This window comes from Anopheles marshallii, chromosome 2 (assembly GCF_943734725.1).
Source record: "Anopheles marshallii chromosome 2, idAnoMarsDA_429_01, whole genome shotgun sequence".
Lineage (NCBI taxonomy): Eukaryota > Metazoa > Arthropoda > Insecta > Diptera > Culicidae > Anopheles > Anopheles marshallii.
In genome coordinates, this window is record NC_071326.1 from 69,375,352 (window position 1) to 69,395,401 (window position 20,050).

Genomic DNA, 20,050 nt, shown 5'->3' on the forward strand with positions numbered 1-20,050 from the left:
GAATAGAGTGTGTTATCAGGATAGTGTAGCGACATGAAATAAAACGTTTTAAACATTCAAACATTTTGCAAACATTTCAAACATTAAAAACGATTGGTTTTCAACGATTAAATAATCATTTTTCTACGGAAGATGAGTTTTCAGCTATTGGGCATTATCACATTATTTGAAGTGAATTAGGCCGTTATAGAAGCTTTTTTTTTGTAATTGTTGGCTAACACTCGATTTTTGATTTTTTTCTTTCTTCAAATTTATTTTGGGTGGATTTTTACGATTATCTTGGTGAAATATCGAAATAGTTTTACAGTACTCATCTCCCAGCACCCTCGGTCAGCCACTTTTAAATATGTTTATCAAATTTTGTTTTTGAAATAAACTATAATCGTATAAAATCACCGACATAAAAACATAAAAGATGCCGTGAATTGTATAAAGAATGGCATCGTTTTTAGTTACTTCTTATTAAAACCGTAAAACTGCACGGATAGACATGAATTTTAAAATCCATGAATCATGAAGCCCAACGGAAAAAATCCTTTAAATGGAAGGTGTGAAAGAAAGGGAAAAGCTGCTGCTTGTTCCTGAAAACGGATTGGATATCTGGCTATCCAGGGCTGGCTGCAGGGTAGCTTCAAATGTACACAGGCAAAGAAAAAGACCTTGTATAATCTCGTAAGTTGTCATTTGAGTGAATATTTTATTTCTTTTATCTAGAGCTCCGGATCTGGCTATAGCCATGTTTGCGCTTGACTTCATTTTTACTTCCGAATCAACCGATTGCCAGGGCTACGATTCACCCGATGCTATAGACTCAACGGACATCATTGCTGTTATTTTTTGTTTTTAATGAGATCTTAGTTTAATCCATCGACAAAAGCTTATGTTACGTATATTATGCTAGTTATGGTTATGAAATACGCCGATTTATACATGACGATTATTAATATCGGTTGTCTTTAATCAGACGCCTTCTCTAGGATGAGTATGATGACGCAAATGTACACAACTAAAAGCCTAGTTGATTTGTTAAGAAATATGACAGCATGATGACGTGTAATGGAAAGGTGGAAAACGCTTATTTCGATACAAATATGGTATGCATTTGCCGATGCATTTTTTGTTGGAGGTATGTAAAACAGATGTATTGTGAGCCTGCATTGCTCGTTCTCCGTATATTGTTTAGGAGCAGTAGTAAACCATTCCAAAAGCCGACCTACACTGAAAATTGAGCCTTGCACTATTAGTATGTTATGCGGTTCCATGTAGTCATCGATACATTGGGGTTAAGGGTGAAAAAGCACCAGTGCATTTATTTGAGCATCCTTGATTTGTTCTGCGCACCGGCGTTTGTTCTAACTAAGGTTTTAAAAATAGGCAGTCTCATTATCGGCCTTTATGTTCACTGACATGAGGAGATACGTTTCCTATCGACCTGTTTTGTTGCGGATCTCCTCCGCGCGAGCAAGGTGATACTTTCTGTACAGTATCGCCTCTTTAACTATCACCTACAATGTGCTATTTTATGTGTGTTTTTTTGGTTTTTCAAAAGAAAGTCTTTTTTGTGTGTGTTGTAGCATGCTACTTGATCGCTTTGAAAACATATTTCACGCTCATTGTAATTTGATTGATCTACCACTTGGCGCAAAGAGGGACAAGAGAAGTGAGTGCAGTCGTTTGCGGTTTGGTCCTCGGTACAGAAGAAAGAAAATTCGAATCTATATGTTTATCTGAATAGAGGTACCGTAAATAAATAACTACTGCAATCATGCTACAAGCTTCATGATCATCGATCTGTTACGCATTTGTTTTACTACATGCAAACACATGTTGCTCACATCACATCGTACATTTTTAAAGGTAAATGTTATGTGCTACTACATTTTGTCGAACAATGGATCTATAAATTTATACTAATTGTGTAAATTATATGCAAACTAAAACTAATATTATCATCCCCCGTGCGTGTTGTTTGTTTTTAAGGAAACGCAAGCATAAACAATGGATCGGTTTATGCACTTAAAACTATTGACAAACACGCATAGATGGTTACAATTACGTAGATGTATGTACAAATGTACGATAAATGAAGTTATACATGACTATTATGAATGACGCTTTACAATACACTTTTAAAGTGAGATGAACTCGATTTCATGTATATTTTACATTGGATGACATTACTGAGCTCCTTCTGTAGCTCCTGATCGTGCTTTTTTACGCAACTTATGTCCTCTCTTTGCAAGCACCTATCGCGTGTCTCACTAAGAAATCTTGAATAACTAACCATCAAAGATGACTGCTAATATCTCGTGAGGATGGAGTAATGATTCGTGACTTTAATAAACTATTCTGCCATCTAGCGCTACATTGAACTGTAGCGAAACAATTCCGAATTTTTCGTTTGTCTAAACTAAAATTGTATCTCAAAAAGTTTGCGCTTATAGCTACTAGAATAAATAATAATCATTTCGTTGTTTTCGTAAAATCATAAGAAAACCTAACAATTGGAATATAATATCACGATCAGGGGGCGCGTCGTCGCGTGTCTCAAACACGTGTCGCGAAGTCCATTGCAGGACATGAAGATAAAAGGAACAAACGTTGTAATGTGTATTAATCTCATGGTATTCGCTGCTCGGCACTGCTTCAGTTGGCTCCCGTGGTGTTCCCGGCAGACCCGGAACCACCACCCGGTATCGGAGGAGGGGGAAGATCTTTCGGTCGATCCCGACTGCTTGGCTTCGAGTCTCGATCCGCACGCGGAGGTAGGGCAGGTGTCGCTTCCGACGCTTGCGATTGACTGTTGGTTCGTGGTGGTGGCACGATCGGTGGCTGCTGGTAAGACGATGGTGGCGGGGGCGGTATCACATTGTTTGCCGAGTTACCAGAGATGGAGTGTTGCTGGTACTGTTGCTGCATATGGTGTTGCTGTTCGGCGGCTTGGCGTATCATGCGTTTCTGATACTCCTGCTGCTGCTTGATGAATAGGCTGAGCCGGCTAAGCAGGAATTGCTTGTCATGGCCCTCGAGCACGAGCTGCTGCTTCAACACCTGCACCATGTGCCGATTTGCCGTCGAGACAGCGTAGTAATAGTAGATGAAGAAGGTGAGCACCACAAAACACGGTATCGCGAAGCTGGCCGTGCCGAAGAAGAAGATGACGTTCTGGAAGAACAGTGGCATCTTCATGAACGCTGCTATTGCACGATCCCACACGGACGGTAAACCCCGGAAAGGACCACACGAGCGCGATGGCACTATTTCGGCTAGTGCATATACCACCGGCACTAGGGCGAGCGTGAACGAGATGAGCAGTGTGGACATGAAAAGCGATTTCGACCGAGAGGCCCGGTATAGTATTGCCGAGGGGTTCGAGTTCACCAGACAGGCGAACTTTTTGATGTAGAACATCAAAAACGTTAGCAGTGCGGCGATAGCAGGTAGAAACGGTGTGTAGAATGTACCGAGCCAGCAAAGTGTCTGCGAGTAGATCACGTCAAGTACGTGCTTGGACAGCTCGAACTCTTGCTCGCCGATGAACTTGGCCAGCCGTGAGCTGGAATGCCGTGCAAACAGCGCGCGCGGGAAGTTTACAAAGAACGTCACGAGAAAATGCGTTGCAAAATCGACGATGAACAGCTTGTAAAACTGCTGACCGACAAACGTTTCCCAGCACTGTGGAGCACCATTCGGTTCATCGTAGCATTGCTGCTGGGCTGGTAGTTGATGTTGAGTTTGAGCTTCCGCTATCGGCTGTTGATCCAGTACCAATGTACTGAGTACTGAAATCGTAGTCGTAGTTAAGTTAGCTACGAATGATGTATTCACTTCGGAGAGTTGATAATCACCGGTGGTAACGGTACTGGTGATAGGAATGGAAGTCGTCGGTGGCGGCATCGTGCTCGTAGTTGTCTGCTCCATACCCTGCTCGGAGGACGCATTTATCAACAACTTTTGCGTCACATTCATTGGCGTGATTAAAAAGTAGAATCGACTGAGCAGCACGGCAAGTGACGACAGTCGTAGAAAAACCGTCCGGAAGAGGCTGATCTTTATCACGAACAGTGGTGAATACTTTTCGTACTGCACCAGATAGTTGAACAGCTGCGGCACGACCAGGTTCATACACACTATCGCCAGATATGGCAGGAACTCGTAAAACAATACGCGCAGCTTTTCCTCTAGCCGATCCATCGTGGGATCGGTGGAATTGAATGCTCCACCCATGCCCGCTTCATCATTCATCGACGACAGCAAGGGTGTGATGGTACTTGCGAAAGTTATGGCACCGCGCTGTGACGCCGAAGAAAACACCGACCACGACGACGGCCAGCTCATGTACAGCGTCCGGTTAGCGATACTCTCGCCAAAGCTAACCGGATGTGAGGGCGTAAAGTTAGGCTCCAGCTCGGCCAGCGATACGTTGAACAGGACGTAGATCGTTATTGCAGCGAGCAGTAAAATTATGAACACAATCAGATTGATCAGCATACGGATGGCGATTAGTTTGAGCATGAACTCGCGCGATCGATTGTTACGCTCGTGCTCAAAGCGCTTTTGGTAGAGCAATGACTTTATCTCGTTGTGCAATGCTCTATGCTTAATGTCGGCCGACTTTTGGTTGTGGATGCAAAAATCCCAACCACCGAACACGAGGTTGCAGTACTGGTAAAACAATCCTTCACCCTCGGCGATACGATCCTTAAATTGTCGCACCACCGCACGCATGATTGCGACCAGCGTTATCACGTAGTAGATGGCTATAATGATGACGTATACAAGCGGCAAATCATAGTACAAAATTGTTTGCCTCTCCGTATCTAAGTCGTCTGCGTTCTCCTCCAACAAACCTGCATCCATGCTGGTTCTCGAAGCATTGGCCGCTGCCGACGATACACGCAGATAGCGTGCCCTTTGGTACGCGCGATCCTCCATCGGGCTGTAACCGTAGATTTGGTTTGTGTACATGCCGTAGAACAGTAGCGTACCTTCCATGAAACCGGTCCCTTGGATGAGATCCAGCACGGAGAATTGTGCGGTGCGTGTAACGTTTTCATAGCTCTCCGAGCAGCACTGTACGGAAATTGGTTCCGCCACTAGATCGCACGGTAGATCGCTTGGTTCGCGCAGCACTAGATGCGGCAGTACTACGAAAGCGAATATCAGCAGAAACAGCAACAGGTTGAGAAAGACTAGCCATCGCAAGAAGAGAAAGTACGCGACGACACCGGTGCCAAAGTTTCCCTCGATCGTTTTCAGCGACATTCGCCATAGCTCTAGCTTCGTTTGATATTCGCCCCATTTGGAACGAAAGCTCTGCCACGCTTTCCGCCGGCGCCATTTGATCTGCTCGAAGCCCTGCAACCGCAGCTTAGTGGCATTCTAAAAAGCGAATACATACATTGATTAATAAGCAGCGTGGAATGATACAATAAATAACGGTGGAGGTAATTACCTGTAGCTGGGCCTTCATTTCTCGCTTCTGTGCCATCGGAACTGGCATCGATTTGATCTCTCGGATCTCCTCCCATGTTCGTTCCTCGTTGATGAGGTTCTCTAAAGTGGATAGAAACAGGGAAACAATATCAATAGTGTACCAAGCCCTTGACACCATGGGAAGGAATAGACGCCGCCATCACTCCTGCATACACCAACGGTCACGGGTCATCTCTGATCGTTTGCTCAAGTGACAACTTCGTGCATTGTTTCATCGTACATTCACCGCTGTACCGTACTGTTAACAGGGTAACACACACCTGCAAAGCAACAATTGCAGCGCAGTACGCCAATGATTTTGTTCCATTCGCTAGGTTAATGTCAGTGTCGCAATTTTACAGCACCGTCCATCACAGACCGCGCGTTGCAGTTTTGTTATGGGCCCTTTTGTGATCTAATGGCGATCAATCAACCGGTTGACAGTGGTTATCGTAGACAGTTTAATCGAGAGGAAAGGTTTATTACTTATGTAGCTGGCACCAAATCTAAGTGATATCAGGAATTAACTGACTTTTAAGTTAACAAATCTTTAAATAAGCAGATTGTTAAATACGGTTCGTATGACTGACGCTACAGCTGTATGCTGAACGTAGTGGAGGAAACGCCGAGCTAAAGGCTAAAAATTGATAAATTACGTCATCAACTTCTTTTTTTGTTGAAAATTTAAGACTCTCGAGAAACAATTAATCAAAGTGTTCCATAACACCAGCAACAAAAACGGGTTTCTACGCAAAATTAATTAAATACATTCGCTCTGAAGTTAACTTTGGATACGAATAAAACCATTATGACTCATCCGTCAATGAATCATAAACGATTTATTGGTATCTTGCAGAGTCTTGCAAAATTGTTCCAGCAAAATAGCAGCATTTGAGAGCATGCTAATGACCTCGGAAGAGGATCGATTATTTTAGAACATTGGTTTAAGGAAACTTCCATTAGGTATCTTTACATTTTAACATGCAAACTAAACAAACAATTTACAACATTGGCGTCCGAATGCAAATCCGACCAACAGCAGACGATTCCAAAAGGTCCCAATAAAATATCAACCTATCATCACACCCGGCACCACACACACGCGACGGGATCTACTGAGGGTTTGGATGACCGAGTGCGCGACCCCTTGTCATCAGGAAGAGATGCCGACGTCGATGCGTGATGCTCTTGAGATAATTTACGAGCCCCGACCCTGTCGTTAGTATCGCGCTCAGTCGCGAAGAGCGCTATCTAGCCACCCCGCATTTAGTCGGCGGCATCAGCACCGGCGGACGTTCATTGAACTGCACGCCATGCGCGAGAAAAAGAGAACAAAAACAACTGAAAAAAAAAACGATACAGAAGCACAACGGCAACGCCGACGCCACTAGAGTGACCGGATACTGAACATTATCGTGGGACAAATTCGTGCTCGTTAATTCACTCATTAGCATTGAATTCAACGGTTTAAAGGTTTTTTTTTACTTTTGGTTAATTTTTCTCTTCGCCTGTACTTTACCGTTTTTTTATGAATTTAGATTAATTTTAAAATGAAGTTGCTCCAACCGAAGTTGGAATCTGATTACTGTGTGATAAAAGTATGTCGAGTATGGCATGCTAAAACAGACATCACGTAGTCACATAGCCAAAAAGAGCGAAAAATCACGATGTTTTGCTGATATCTGATTCTGATTTCTAGAATGTCTAGAGTTCCCATTGAGCAAACGCAACCCTGGGACATCATCGCTATCATCACATTAAACGTTGACGTTTTACACAAAAAAGCACTAGCAAAACGGCACTCCACTCACCTGACAGATCGGGAAGGGTGGCCACCTGCATTTCGTGATATTGTGAACCTCGGCGTGCAACGGTAGAGAAGCTGGCCCTCCGCCGGGTACCTCCTTTCGTGTCCTGGCCCTGTGCTGGTCGGGCACGTCTCGTAGTGGCTAAAATGACAAAAACAAAGATATATTAACATTGCTCGAACGAACCCGTTCTGGAGGCAAATTCTTACCATTGCGCGTCTGCTTCGACGGTAACAGGGTCGCGATCTTCGACGGATCCCGCTGCATACCCTCCAGATCGGCAGGGTAGCTTTCCTGGTAAAACTCGCCACCGGCTTCCTCCCATCCTTGCGTTTTGCTCGCCCTGGATCGCCGATCCTTCCCACCGGACATAGTTGATGTCTACGGCCTTACAGCGCCTTACCTTCCAAGACTTGGAATGTGCTGCGAGTAATCTTGTCTGTGCGTAGTATTGCCTGCCGGAACAAAACAAAAAGGAGACACCCGGGTCACACTTGTTAGTTAATGGAACACTCGATGGCGATTGACTGACTGCGCAAACCGTTGATAGCGTCGTTCTAGGCGAATGAAGTATTTGCAGAGCGTGCCATATCACACCCGCCATCATACCTGTCCATGTCCGGAAGTGTCCCATCCCTGGTACCCTTGATTCCCCTCTAAATAATTACCCCACGAGTGTATCGACGTGCACTGCACACAAGCAAGAGCAGTACTGAATCGATGTATCTGGTGCAGCGTTAATTGCCATCAACACGACTACATCACTCAAGTGTTCTGGAGAGTTTCCGTTCCTTTCGCTCACTCTGCACAACTTCAGCTGGAACCAACATCAAACGTATCGCAAATATGCACAGCACATCGTAACAACAAGCGGAAGCTCGAGAAACACTGCCACAATCACCGAAACTCCGCCACAGCTGTCGTGTTGATGAGCTGTTAATAGCCTCAACTACCAATTGACAGTCGATCCAACATGTGTGACTGATTGTGATAAGATAAGCGGATGCACTGGTTGAAGGAATTGCCTTCAATGTGAAGAGAGTAGACAGTCAACGACCATAAGTATTGTACCGCCTTTGCAAGTGTTCTGCCGCCACCAAATTAACTTTCGCTCACTGTTCCACGGTTGTATGTCGTTATCTTATCTGCTGGCATTGATCGGCACTTAGGTTTGACCCATTGCTTCGGTACTCTCTCCTGCTGTTAGATGCGTGTGTGTCATAACCTTCATCGTAACAAGCGATACGTGCCGAAGGATCACAAACTTTACTACATTTGCAAAGCTATAATGTACTTCAAAAACTGTTCAAGTAGACGAGTAACATCACGGTATAAAACCCCATTATTCTTTTGTAGTTGATCGTTAGACCTTCTCTACTTCCTCATTAATCATTCAACGCGAATGTCTAAGTCAATAGGACAACAAGGGCTTCAAGTGGGGGGAAAAGACAAGCTATGAAGTACTCCCTTGAACGCCCAGAATTTGTCTTGTACTGGGATTTTCATGAGAGTGTCATGTTTTTTTTCATATCAAACTACAATGGACTTCACAACAACAGGTGAGTTTCAAGTACTGTTTTTGCAACGTCATTTGCAAATCAACTGCATTGATGACACATTAATAATGAGTAATAAAAAATTGCTATTGGCATATTATTACCACAGTTGATATACAGTCAAGTCTCTCTTACGTAGTATCTCTCAAAGATAGCAAGTGTCCCTAAGGCAATGCTCTAACTTGGTTGCGGGCAACATGTTGCTGGCGAAATGTATGGGATTTGACAGCTTCGGCAACATGTTGCCGAAGAAATTCAATTCAATTTGTTTTTTCCTGTCATACCATCGGCAACATTTTTTTGTTCATCTTGGTATGACGTATGACGTTTGTTAGTGTTGAAATTGTGTTGCTTGTGTACAAAGATAATATTGCCGTGAAAAATAGATTCAGGCGCTAAATTTAAACAATTGTACGCAATTCCTGCAAATTTTGTTTAAACAAGGGCAGTCAACATCATCATACCAAAACACAAATTAAGAGGTGAACGATTGTAGCCCATCGGATTTGACGTCTTATCCTAAAAGTTGCCAGCAACTTTCATAGACCACCCTGCCAGCAACATGTTGCGCAACTGTGTTGCCCGCAACCAAGTTAGACCACTGCCTAAGATTAAAATTTTTGACAGTATCTTCATTTTCAATACATTTTATGTATCTCGAAGCTGCAAAAGTCGCCCCAACATCACTTTCTCTAAGCTGCACATGATGTTTGTACACCAATGTCTCTCTAAGGTAGCCGTGTTTTGGGGTTTGCCAATGGTAGCTCGTGATGTCTGCGTTTACAGGGCATTGCTGAAGACTTTTGCCATACATAAATAGTATACCATCCAAATGTTTTTGTTTCCCAAAGTTGCATATCTCTCTAAGAAAAAAATACTATTGACAAACACACGGTGGGACAGTTTATTTAGAGTGATACATAGGTAAATGACCCAAGTGACGTCCACTCGAGAAGAGAAGCGGTCCCGTGGGCTTACGCTCCAACCCTGGGTCTAACACGCCGAACTTCACGGATCGCAACTCACCTGGAGCTCCCGTTGCAAAGGTCTTGGGACTATCCTCAACCGGTGATAAAAATAACTCTAGTATATCTCTGTACATCTGCCGGCGTGACCTAGTTGTAGGTCACAAAACGCTCTAACACAGAGTGACTTATGGGAGGCGCACTATCCTTAACCTCAAATAGACTTCTTCCTCCACAGCCCGGATCGAACGGGTGGGATTCCTGAAACCATCACGCCTTTACCAACCTAGAAATAAACATTTCGCACTCGTTTTTGCACGCTAACAGCAACCAAAAAAAAACAAAAAAAAAAGAAATGACGACGGTTTTTTTTGGGCAATTTTTGCACTTTGTCCCAGGTACGTCACTCAAACGTCAAAGTGTGGCGTCGAACCTTGGACGACAGCATATGACCTCAAAGAGAAGATGCTTACTTCGCCCTTCGCCCGCGCATTCGCCCGGTCACTCTTCACTGTCACTGCAGTCTCGGACATCACCAAGCAGAAGCGTAGTAGAGTAGTAAAAGGTAAAAATAAATACCCCTCTATCGATCGCAGTACGATCGCTCGTCAAGCGACTCGTTCGATTGCCGGGGGCACATCTTTTGATTCAAACGAAGCTCAATTTGCAATCGAATCGATCAATCATCTGTCGGTGTATCGCGCACAGCAAGCGTAGCGTGAACATAGCGTGGGGATAGAAACACTCAAAACATTTGCAACAAAAATAATTTCAAGATCATACGGTTTCAAAAACAGTCGTTCGATACTGTCCATTAATCGAGAGGATCATACCTTACACTGTATGGCTCTCTATGATACATTCAAGATTTCTGGAGTCTGTCTGTGGGACGATCTGATTCGGGGGAGGGAAAAACCAAAACTTGAACCATTTTTATTTCCTCGGAACTGTTACTGTCGTCACGAAAACGACGGGTGTTCAGGTTGTGTTGCATAAACATCCGCCACAACCGCAGCCGGTCGGGCGGGGTGATGATTAGACGGCGAGCGGAAAATTGCAATCTCATTTAGCTATGTGCTGCTGCTGTCATCGTGCTGGATGTTATCTTACGAGTTGCAGAAAAAAAACGAAAAGAAAAGACTGTATAAACGCCAATAATTATCCAAACTGTTTAGAGATCACGATCGCGTGTATTTCGCTACAAATCGTGCCAACACACACAATTACATCAACATTGAAATTCCGCACATGTGGCTGGGAACGCTGCCGGCGGTAAAATAAAAATCTTCTTTCTTATCACACCATCATGTTTCCTCCTCAACCGATCGCGATCGGAAAGATTCGCATCCACTCCAAGGGAAAAAAGTAGCGAAAGGATGTTTGTGCTGGTGTTACGATGTTTTCTTTACACCCAAAAAAGCGGATACAGACGCGTTCGTTCTTTATGAGTAGATAAATAGACACGCTTCCTTTTCGTTCGCTTATTTCACACCACAGTTGAACGGTTGCAGATGTTTGCGATGCCGCTCGTGATTGTAATTTCTCACTTTTACATAAATTTCTTCATTTGCAATTTCGTTTACGAAACTTCACATCTAGCATTGCACTCAAACTGACCGTGTTTGTAATTCCATTTTCACGCCGCGCCACAACCGCCTAACGAACGAAACACCCGCTCCGATAAACACAACCGCGGGCCTTACGTTAGCTCTACGGTTGTAGCGAACCCCGAAAAGCACGTGCACGTAAACGTTTAGCAACAAAAAAAAGAAAAACAGAACCACATGGACCGACCACAGTGTAGTTGTTTGGTTCGAGTAAACGCGATCGTTTGCTCGCAGACAACTCCGTTGCCGTTGTGAATGGAGTCGCGTCTCAATGAGCATTAAGTCTGCGCTTAGTGCAGGACCATTAGCAGTAACAAAGGGGAGTCTCTTCAGCGCGGAATCTTTCCCGGTCAGATGAAGCGTTTTGTTTATTGGCAGCGGACGAGTGAGCGATGGTAGGAATATACAGTGGTGGGCAAAATAATGTGTCCATCTCATCTTTTTTTTTTCTTCAAACCTTTCTCAATTGTAAACCGCATGAAAATGGATGGAGATTCCTACATCAACGACCTGTAAGAAAATCTGGAAGTTTCAATCATCCAGACCGGCCTTTGCTAAAATTGCTAAAAGACCAAAGATTTCTTCTGATCTTGTTGGATGTAGCAGCTGGGATGTTTCGATTAAGCTCGATCATTTTCAATAGAGAATTACTAAATTGTTAGAGAAATCTCGATGCCTGGGTTGACCTCACTGCTTTACATTATTTTAAGTCCAGGAGAACGTCTTAGAAGAATTGAGTCCATGGTATATGAAAAATAATGTATGAAACACATGGAGAGCATGGTGCTTAGAACAGATCCCAAAGGCCAAAGGGAGACAAATAAACAGTTTAAAAATGTTTCTTCTTTATCGGCCCAAAAACCTGCCATTTCTGGCCTTCTTTGACATTATTTACCCGTAACGGAATAGTCAGTCCTACGTACGTGGGTTTGGTTTGGATGGGATTTAGGACCGGTCCTGTCATGTGAAGACCGGCGCCGCAACCCATTTAAAAGTTTTATTGTTTAAAATTGTTTGACTAACTAAAACATTATTATTTCCAGGCAAAATCTAAAGTGTCACTACAATTTTTTTGTTGCGTTGGAAATTGATTTTATTTTCTATCGGCAAACCGCTTCGGTCTTCAGTTTCCTTTTACAGCTTACAACTTTAAAAAAGCAAAGAAAACACTGCACATAAAAAAGTATTACACAGCGATAAGTGTCAATGTGACAAACACAAATGAGTGAAGTTATTTGAAGGAAAAAAATTACGAGATGTGCACTTTATTTTGTCAACCACTGTAGCGTATGGTGCATGGAAGTGGTTTACTTAAAACGGATCGTCGAAATTGTCGATCTTATTTGGTGCGTTTATTTGTATACAGTGCTAAGGTTGCTTCTTTATGCGTTGAACTGGTGCAGGAATATATTCTATGACGTACACTGGGGCTAATAGGAGAGTTATATGAGTGGATTTCCAAGCAAAATCAGGGAAATATTAATCATTTAGAAGAGAAAACATACAATAAAAACATCATACATAATTATTGTTATTGAACAGTGATAAATATTTGTTGTTATTGGTTGCCCTCTGACACATCCATTGGCGAAAGGTCCAATCAATCATCACTGGATCGGCAACAGTACACAAAACGTAATTAAATTGCTTTCGTGCTGCCTATCGAAGGCACTGATTCTAATCTATTTATTACCAATCGTTGTGCTGCGTTGTTCTGGGGTGCTTCAATTGAGCAGCCACACGACCGCAGCACACCCGCTAAACAGTTAAGAATATTGCATACACGCACAGCTGAGAGGGCAGGGACGAATTTGTCATTTGAGTTCTATTTTTGAGCTGAGGGCACCCGAGCATTTGACATTTGTCTAGTGTCTATTTATGCGACCAATCTGTTCCTACTGCCACGTTGGTTTGAGAAAATGAATGGCGTTTTGAATGCAAAGGTGCTGAAGGGGATTTATAATAGTAACAGTGGGCTTTACACACATTAGCACGGGTTTATTACGAGATTAATCATTGGTAAGGCGTACAAATAGTTGCCAGTGAAAAACTTAAACCTTATGTCATATGCACGATTAGATGGTTTAGATTTGATGCAATTAAATAAAATTTAAAATGCCCTCCTTTATGCTCGATTCGTTCCGACTGTGCTAGTTAGCGGAAGTAGAAAGCCTTTCGGTAGCGGTAACACTTAAATCACTTTCCAGGCAACAACAAAAAAAAGGCAAAACAACAACCCACCGGAACAGCCAAATTATATATTGCGTGAGTAAAATATAAAGAAAACGTATTCCGCTACTGTTTTTTTATGCTTTTGTACGGCTAAAACAGGCGAAAAGATGGTATGCCTCGGGAAGTAAAGAGCCATCGACCATCTTAAAGTTCCAGACGAGGGAAAAAAAAGAACACCCCCCACGAAACCCCACTTTGTTTTTCATGATCGGTTGCATATTGTGCAATCGTGCACACAGTGTGTGGAGCGCTTTTTTTATGCCATTACCTTTTTGTTACCACTTGTGCCGTCGAGTCGAGGATGACTCAAGCCAGCCATAAAAGTGCCGGTGTGAAGCGTTGAAACCGTTTGCAAAAAACAAAAACCAAAAAAAAAAAACCTCCATTTGGCCAAGACTCGTTGACCAATGTTGCGTCAAATCAGTGCACCGTTTTGGAGGAACCGATGGAACCGAGTGGTACAACATCGCGAACATGGCATGGGTCTAGGCGAAAGTGAATTGTTTGTGGCATGTCGTTAACTTGCCGAAGCACCTGAAATTGCTTCCGAAGGAGATGCGATATGCAGCAAGCAGAGAGTTAACAAACTTTTAGTGCTTTTTTTGAGTGATTCGTAGTCTTTTGGCTGTGGTCGTTGACTATCTATCACACATATAGAGCAAGAGATACTACGGTGTTCAATGGAGGACTGGTTTCAAAGCTTCAGCGAACTTCAATTCGAACTCAACTTCAAGACGAAGTTGATATTAGATAGGAACTATACAGACAGAAAGTTTTACAACTATCAGACAAAATTGTTGGGCTGAGCTGAGTGACTTCATGGCTGGTTTTTATAGCAACAGTAGTATTGCAAGTCGATGTTAAAGTCAGTAAAAGTATAAGTATAGAGACGATCTCAAAGTCTGGTGCCACGATGTCAATCTCATCTGAATCGAGTTCCCGTTCGAAGAGCTATATTCGGTTGTGAGCTACAAATAAGTCTTGTAAGCCATTTTATGGCAAGTTGTAGTAGACACAGGCCAAAAGGTAGCAGTAGTAGAACCAAGAAAAAGATCTCCAGAAGGATGTACAACTATAAAGATTAAGAAAGGATATAAAGATGAACATGATGAAAGAATACGCTGTTCCAGAAGATCATCTTAGAAGGCGTGTTTATGTGTTTATTAATTAGTGTTTATTAAGTGTTTATTAATAAGTCTTAAACGGACATTAGACGACAACATTTGAATTTGACGAACTTGAAATGTCAAAACTCCCACCAATTGCCCACCAATTGCGATAGAATTTGCATATCTGGTTATTCTTCGTCTAAAGACACCAAGATGTTGGAGCTATAGCGTGATAATGCCAGATATATCCAACACCTTTTCAATGACTTCTCGATTATGGAGCACTTTTAGACTTCAAGATAACTCCTGAAATGACGTCCAGCGTAATATTCTGATCACTCACTAGAAGCTAATACCTTATTATGCAAGACAAATGAGGTATATTCTTCAGGATTCAGACGGTTGTTGCACCACAAATATCTAGTGTTGTGCTTAATGATTCTTTTGGGAAGAGTCCTTTGGGAAGAGTCATTATGAATCTTTAGCGAGAAGTTATTTAAACCAAGATTCGACTCTCAAAAGATTAATGATTCCTAAAAGAAGCGGTTTGAAGGTCCCTTGGCAGCAATGACGGAGAGGGAGCGGACATGCTCCTTGGACGTCATGAATTTTGAATGGGTCTAGAACCTAAGGAAATTCATGATTCTTTGGAATAGAGATTAAGATTCATGAATCCGAATCACATGTATCCAAAACTGCAAATATCCCAACATCAGCCAACCAACATCAAAAGCAAAACTTTCTGTTACAATCTCCACCGATTTAACGAGTCATTTTGTAGCGTGAACTGGATCACCCGAAGGTTACTCCAATGTGCAAAAACTCAAAAGACCTGACCATTATGTTGCTGGCAAGCGAAAGGAACCCACCCATGCAAGCTTTCGTATTTTTTTTTGGCAACAGTTTTCATTAAATTAACACCAGCCAAAAAGTGTGTTTCCGGAGTTTCCCCGAGAGATATTAACTTTGCCACACCCTGACACATCATAGTTGTCGCTTATAGCAACGAAAGTAGCGAGGAAAAACACAGCAATTGCATCGGGCTTAGTTTTCTTCTCGCTTCGAAAGGTACGTTAGTCACCGGTTGGCCACAATGTAGGACAAAAGCCATGTGTCATCAGATAAACGCACCACGGGGTGGAACGCCCAAAAGCTGGTGAATTTTGGCTTTTGTTTTGTGCCAGAGCAAACTTTCACCTGCAACATTTTCCCCGAGGTTGGCAAAACTTGGTAAACAGTAGCCAACTACCCAGTGGCCCGACCGCAGGAGGTCGGAAAATGTAGCGCTGGACGGGGGTTTTGTGTAAACCAGCTCCGTACGGTTCGATTCCGCACAATCGTACCGGAACGGGGATGCACGTTCACGGCGCTCCGATCGACATGGATCAAACGATCGGCAATCAAACGTCTAATTGCGATTCGTTTGTGGTGACTTGCAATCGGGCAAGCTATTATTTGCCATTGCCGCGCTGCACGAATGTTAGGGAAGGGGAAATTAAATCTTTTACCGCAAATCATATTGCAAAACAGCAAACTAACAGATCACAGACATTGCTTTTCACACGTTAAAGTGCACAAACCTTGATCTTAATTTCGTCACAAGCATATGCGCTTAAAAACGGACAATTAAATGCCAAAAATAAACAGCTATGTTGTCGCACTATTTTCGCCCGGGCTAACTCGACACAATCGCGAGGCGCCTCGGCGCTTGTCGTCGGACGATTTGGTATTGTTTTACTTTTCGCACAATTACCCACTAGACTGGGTTCAGCTGTTTGCTCTTGAAACTTTTTTTTTCATCCCTACCGAAGGCACCACACCCCGTACGACAAGTGGTTATGTTGCTTTTTGTTGCTATGCGAGAATTAAGTTCACTTGTGCCATAAATTTCCTCACCCGAGAAATTGGGAAACGTTGTTCTGCGTACCGTTCAGCTTCTTACACATTGTTTTGCTTTTACCCCTTTCCCGATCGCGTCATGATCACGATGTGTGTGTGAAGAATACAGACACCACAGGACAAAGAAAACTTTTTTTTTTCTTTCTTTAAATTCGTTACAGTACAAAGATAAATATGCGTGATGTTTGTCTTACTCATCACTTTACCGAGTAAGAGATCACACGGAACAAATCCCCGTGATCAAACACACATCACTAGGCGAAGAAGGATCACGAATAAACATGAGCGATATCATGCGCGAGTTTGGAGGAGAACCCTTGCAAATACCGACCGCCACACTATTATTCATCGACGATCGTCCCAATTAGCAGCATTCTAATTGAATTGGACATATTTCACAACCCGCGTGGTGCCGTGACCAGGATACTGCTCTTTAAATGTCATCCCAAGGCAACATCAGCCTAGAATTTACGATCAAATCAGCGACTCACGATGGATTTTGTCACTTGTCGTCTGCTCCCAAATAGACTTGCACAAAAAAAAATATATATATATTTATCGTGCTCGTTGACAGCAATGGGGAGCGAACAAAACAAAAAGTTCGCCCGTGAAAATCAAGCACGGTTTCCTCCGGGCGGATTTGGTGTGACAAATCACTCCGCACCATGCACGAGATCGGGTGATCACGGTCGTGCGGGGTTTGCTAACGCGTCGGTTTGCTGAATGTGGAGAGGCAAAATACGTTTTGGGGATAGGGATGTGCAAATCGTGACATGCATATCGATTGACATACAGCGGTGCGCCCAACGACAAGAACCGCAAGGGGGGCGGAACAAATATGTTTGCTTATTACGACTCGAATTATTATTTGCATTGGCAAGGAAATGGTTGGTTTGTTCTACCAACCGCGTGGCTACTACTGATTGTTACAGATAAATTGTCCTACTACTGCTGCGCGTTTGAGATTATTTTAAGTAATTCTGAAGTCTTTCAATTTTCGACATGAAAATTAAATCTCAATCTTAAATCTTTTTTTTTAATAAAAAATCGATTTAAATCGACGACGAGAATGAGATCGAAAACGAAGAAAATAAAAATACATCCCAACAAAAACACCGAAAGACCCAATCTAAATGCTACAACTGTGTGAAATTAGTGTCTGAAGCACAGTTCAATTATAACAAACAAAAAAAAAACTCACATTGAAAATGAAGTGCCCCAATTTCGGAAAGAAAGCGAACGCACTAAGAAACGATAACAAAACAATCGACAAAGAAAGTGAAATATCATAATTGGAGCTATTCTTCAGGCATACGCAAGATGACTGGAGAGCGGTTTGTATCTGTTACTTTTCATTGCGCTAAAGCAGATCAAGCGTTAGCTCGAGCATGTTGAAGCATGTACCTATTTTCACTAGCTTTTTCGAAGAACCCCCTTGAAGAAAGTGCAATTGTTTTCATTGGTTTAGGTTTTGACAGATGCTTTAATACTTCTTCGCCTTCTTGGCCTGCTCAGGACTGAGCACGTCATGTAGACATGGCCAAGTTGCCGATCCGCTTCCAGGCAACTCGGTCCAGAGCAGCATTCCTCCCTGCACGGCTGCAACCATTGTCCGACAGGTTTGACACCACCTGATTCAGCCAACGAACTCGCTGTGCTACTCTACGCGCACTCGACGAGCACCTATCTGGTATGAGGGCATGAGTTCGGCATCCTCATCACGTATCAACCATCGTATGGTTGCGGCTTTGACCACCGTCAGGTTATCAGCTCCGCCAAACAGTTCAGCGAGCTCGTGGTTCATTCTTCTTCTCCACACGCCCTGCTCGCACACACTGCCAAAGATAGTCCCTAGCACCCGCCGTTCGAAAGTAGCGAGTGCATTGGCGTCCTCGGCCAGCATAGTCCAGGACTCGTATCCGTAGAGAACTACGCGACGTATCAGTGTGCGATATATCGTGCATTGCTGGAATCTTCTCGATCGTAGGAGTTTTTGGAGCTCGTAGTAAGCACGATTTCCCTGAACGATGCGTCTTCGGACTTCGTTGATAAGGTTGTTGTCCGACGTCACGATCGTACCAAGGTAGCAGAACTCCTCTACTCAGAACCTCGAGATCGTCGCCGCCAACTGATAATCTGCTTCCGAGTCGTGCTCTATAATGATCAGAGCCTCTGGTAGGTAGGTACTTCGTCTGCGTCGCATTGATCCTCAATCCAATCCTATCGGCCTCGCGTTTCAGTTGGGTGTACACCTCGCACACCGCCCCAGATGTCCGCCCAAAGACGTCGATGTCATCCGCGAAGCTTAGGAATTGGAGAGATCGAGGTGAAAATCGAGCCCCGGATTTTGAATCCCGCGCTTCGCATCTTCCAGAGCGATGTTAAACAGCACATAGAAGAGTTCGTCCGCTTGCCTTAGACCCCGGAGAGATTCCAACGATTCTGACAGCATGTTCGCATGGTGCACCTTGCACTCCATCCCGTCCATAGAGACTCAACAACCGTACCAGCTTCGTACCGTAGGCAGCCTTGGAATCAATGAGCAGGTAGTGCGTCGGGATCTGGTCTCTCGGCATTTCTGAAGGATCTGGCGTAGAGTGAAGATTTGGTCGGTGGTCGATTTGCCTCCAACAAACCCAGCCTGGGAGTTTCCAGCAACATAATATATCTAACCTTATTGATAAGGTTAAACATCTAAACAAAGTCATTCTGATCGTCAGCCAAACAAAATGCGCTTGCCAGCTAGTCACCGATGAGGTATAAAAGCAGGAAACATTCATTTAAATCGTCGCAACCAAAAGATCCAAGGATGGTGTACCATTTTAAGCGAACCATCTCATTGCCAATCGGTCCGGGATCTACCACACAACCATTCTTTAGGAGGCGGTTCACATCCCGGAAGGTCATAGCGTCGTCAAAGTGTGCGAAAGACGATGGCGAACGCGAGATGTGGCAGCTTTTTTATAGTCGCAATGCCCTTGCACTTCCTCCACGGCGGGAAGCATACCGAAAAATGCAGCAGAACCGTTGTCAGGAAGGGGTGTAAAGATCGCTTTCAACATGGGCATAATCTCCAGCGCGGCACGGTGCAACAGCGATCAGATTAGATCATCGTGTGCGAGGTGACTCCAGCGAACTTCGATGGTATGTAGAAATGATTGCATGGAATGACGACAAGACGGTGCGATAAATTATTCACGCCGAGCGTCCGGCTTAATGTGGCGAGATTGGGCGGAATGTAAGCAATAAAACTGTTTAGCGTCCTTATCATGCAGGAGATAAACAGGCGGTGAGCGGTTTTCTATATTAATTCTTTCGTTTTAGTGGAGTTATTGTAGACAATTTAGTGCGATGAAATAGTAAGCGGAGTATTAAAAGGATGAGAGCGTTGATTGAAAT

General features: G+C 43.5%; 1 protein-coding gene across 1 annotated transcript; it reads right to left on the reverse strand.

The window, feature by feature from the left end:
* Positions 1-2,646: 2,646 nt before the first annotated feature.
* Positions 2,647-7,655, reverse strand: LOC128706872 (transmembrane channel-like protein 7). The gene is made up of 4 exons (XM_053801815.1): positions 7,493-7,655; positions 7,287-7,424; positions 5,456-5,556; positions 2,647-5,382 (listed from the first exon to the last, which is right to left on the reverse strand). The coding sequence occupies exons 1-4, from the start codon at positions 7,653-7,655 to the stop codon at positions 2,647-2,649; spliced, it is 3,138 nt and encodes a 1,045-aa protein (XP_053657790.1).
* Positions 7,656-20,050: the final 12,395 nt, after the last annotated feature.

Excerpts from the sequence above, each read along its gene's own strand:
- LOC128706872 (XM_053801815.1), bottom strand. The coding sequence starts at position 7,655 with ATGTCCGGTGGGAAGGATCGGCGATCCAGGGCGAGCAAAACGCAAGGA. Across the intron at positions 7,425-7,492 it reads GTCGAAGCAGACGCGCAATG|CCACTACGAGACGTGCCCGA; the intron begins GTAAGAATTTGC and ends TTGTCATTTTAG. Across the intron at positions 5,557-7,286 it reads CACCCTTCCCGATCTGTCAG|AGAACCTCATCAACGAGGAA; the intron begins GTGAGTGGAGTG and ends TATCCACTTTAG.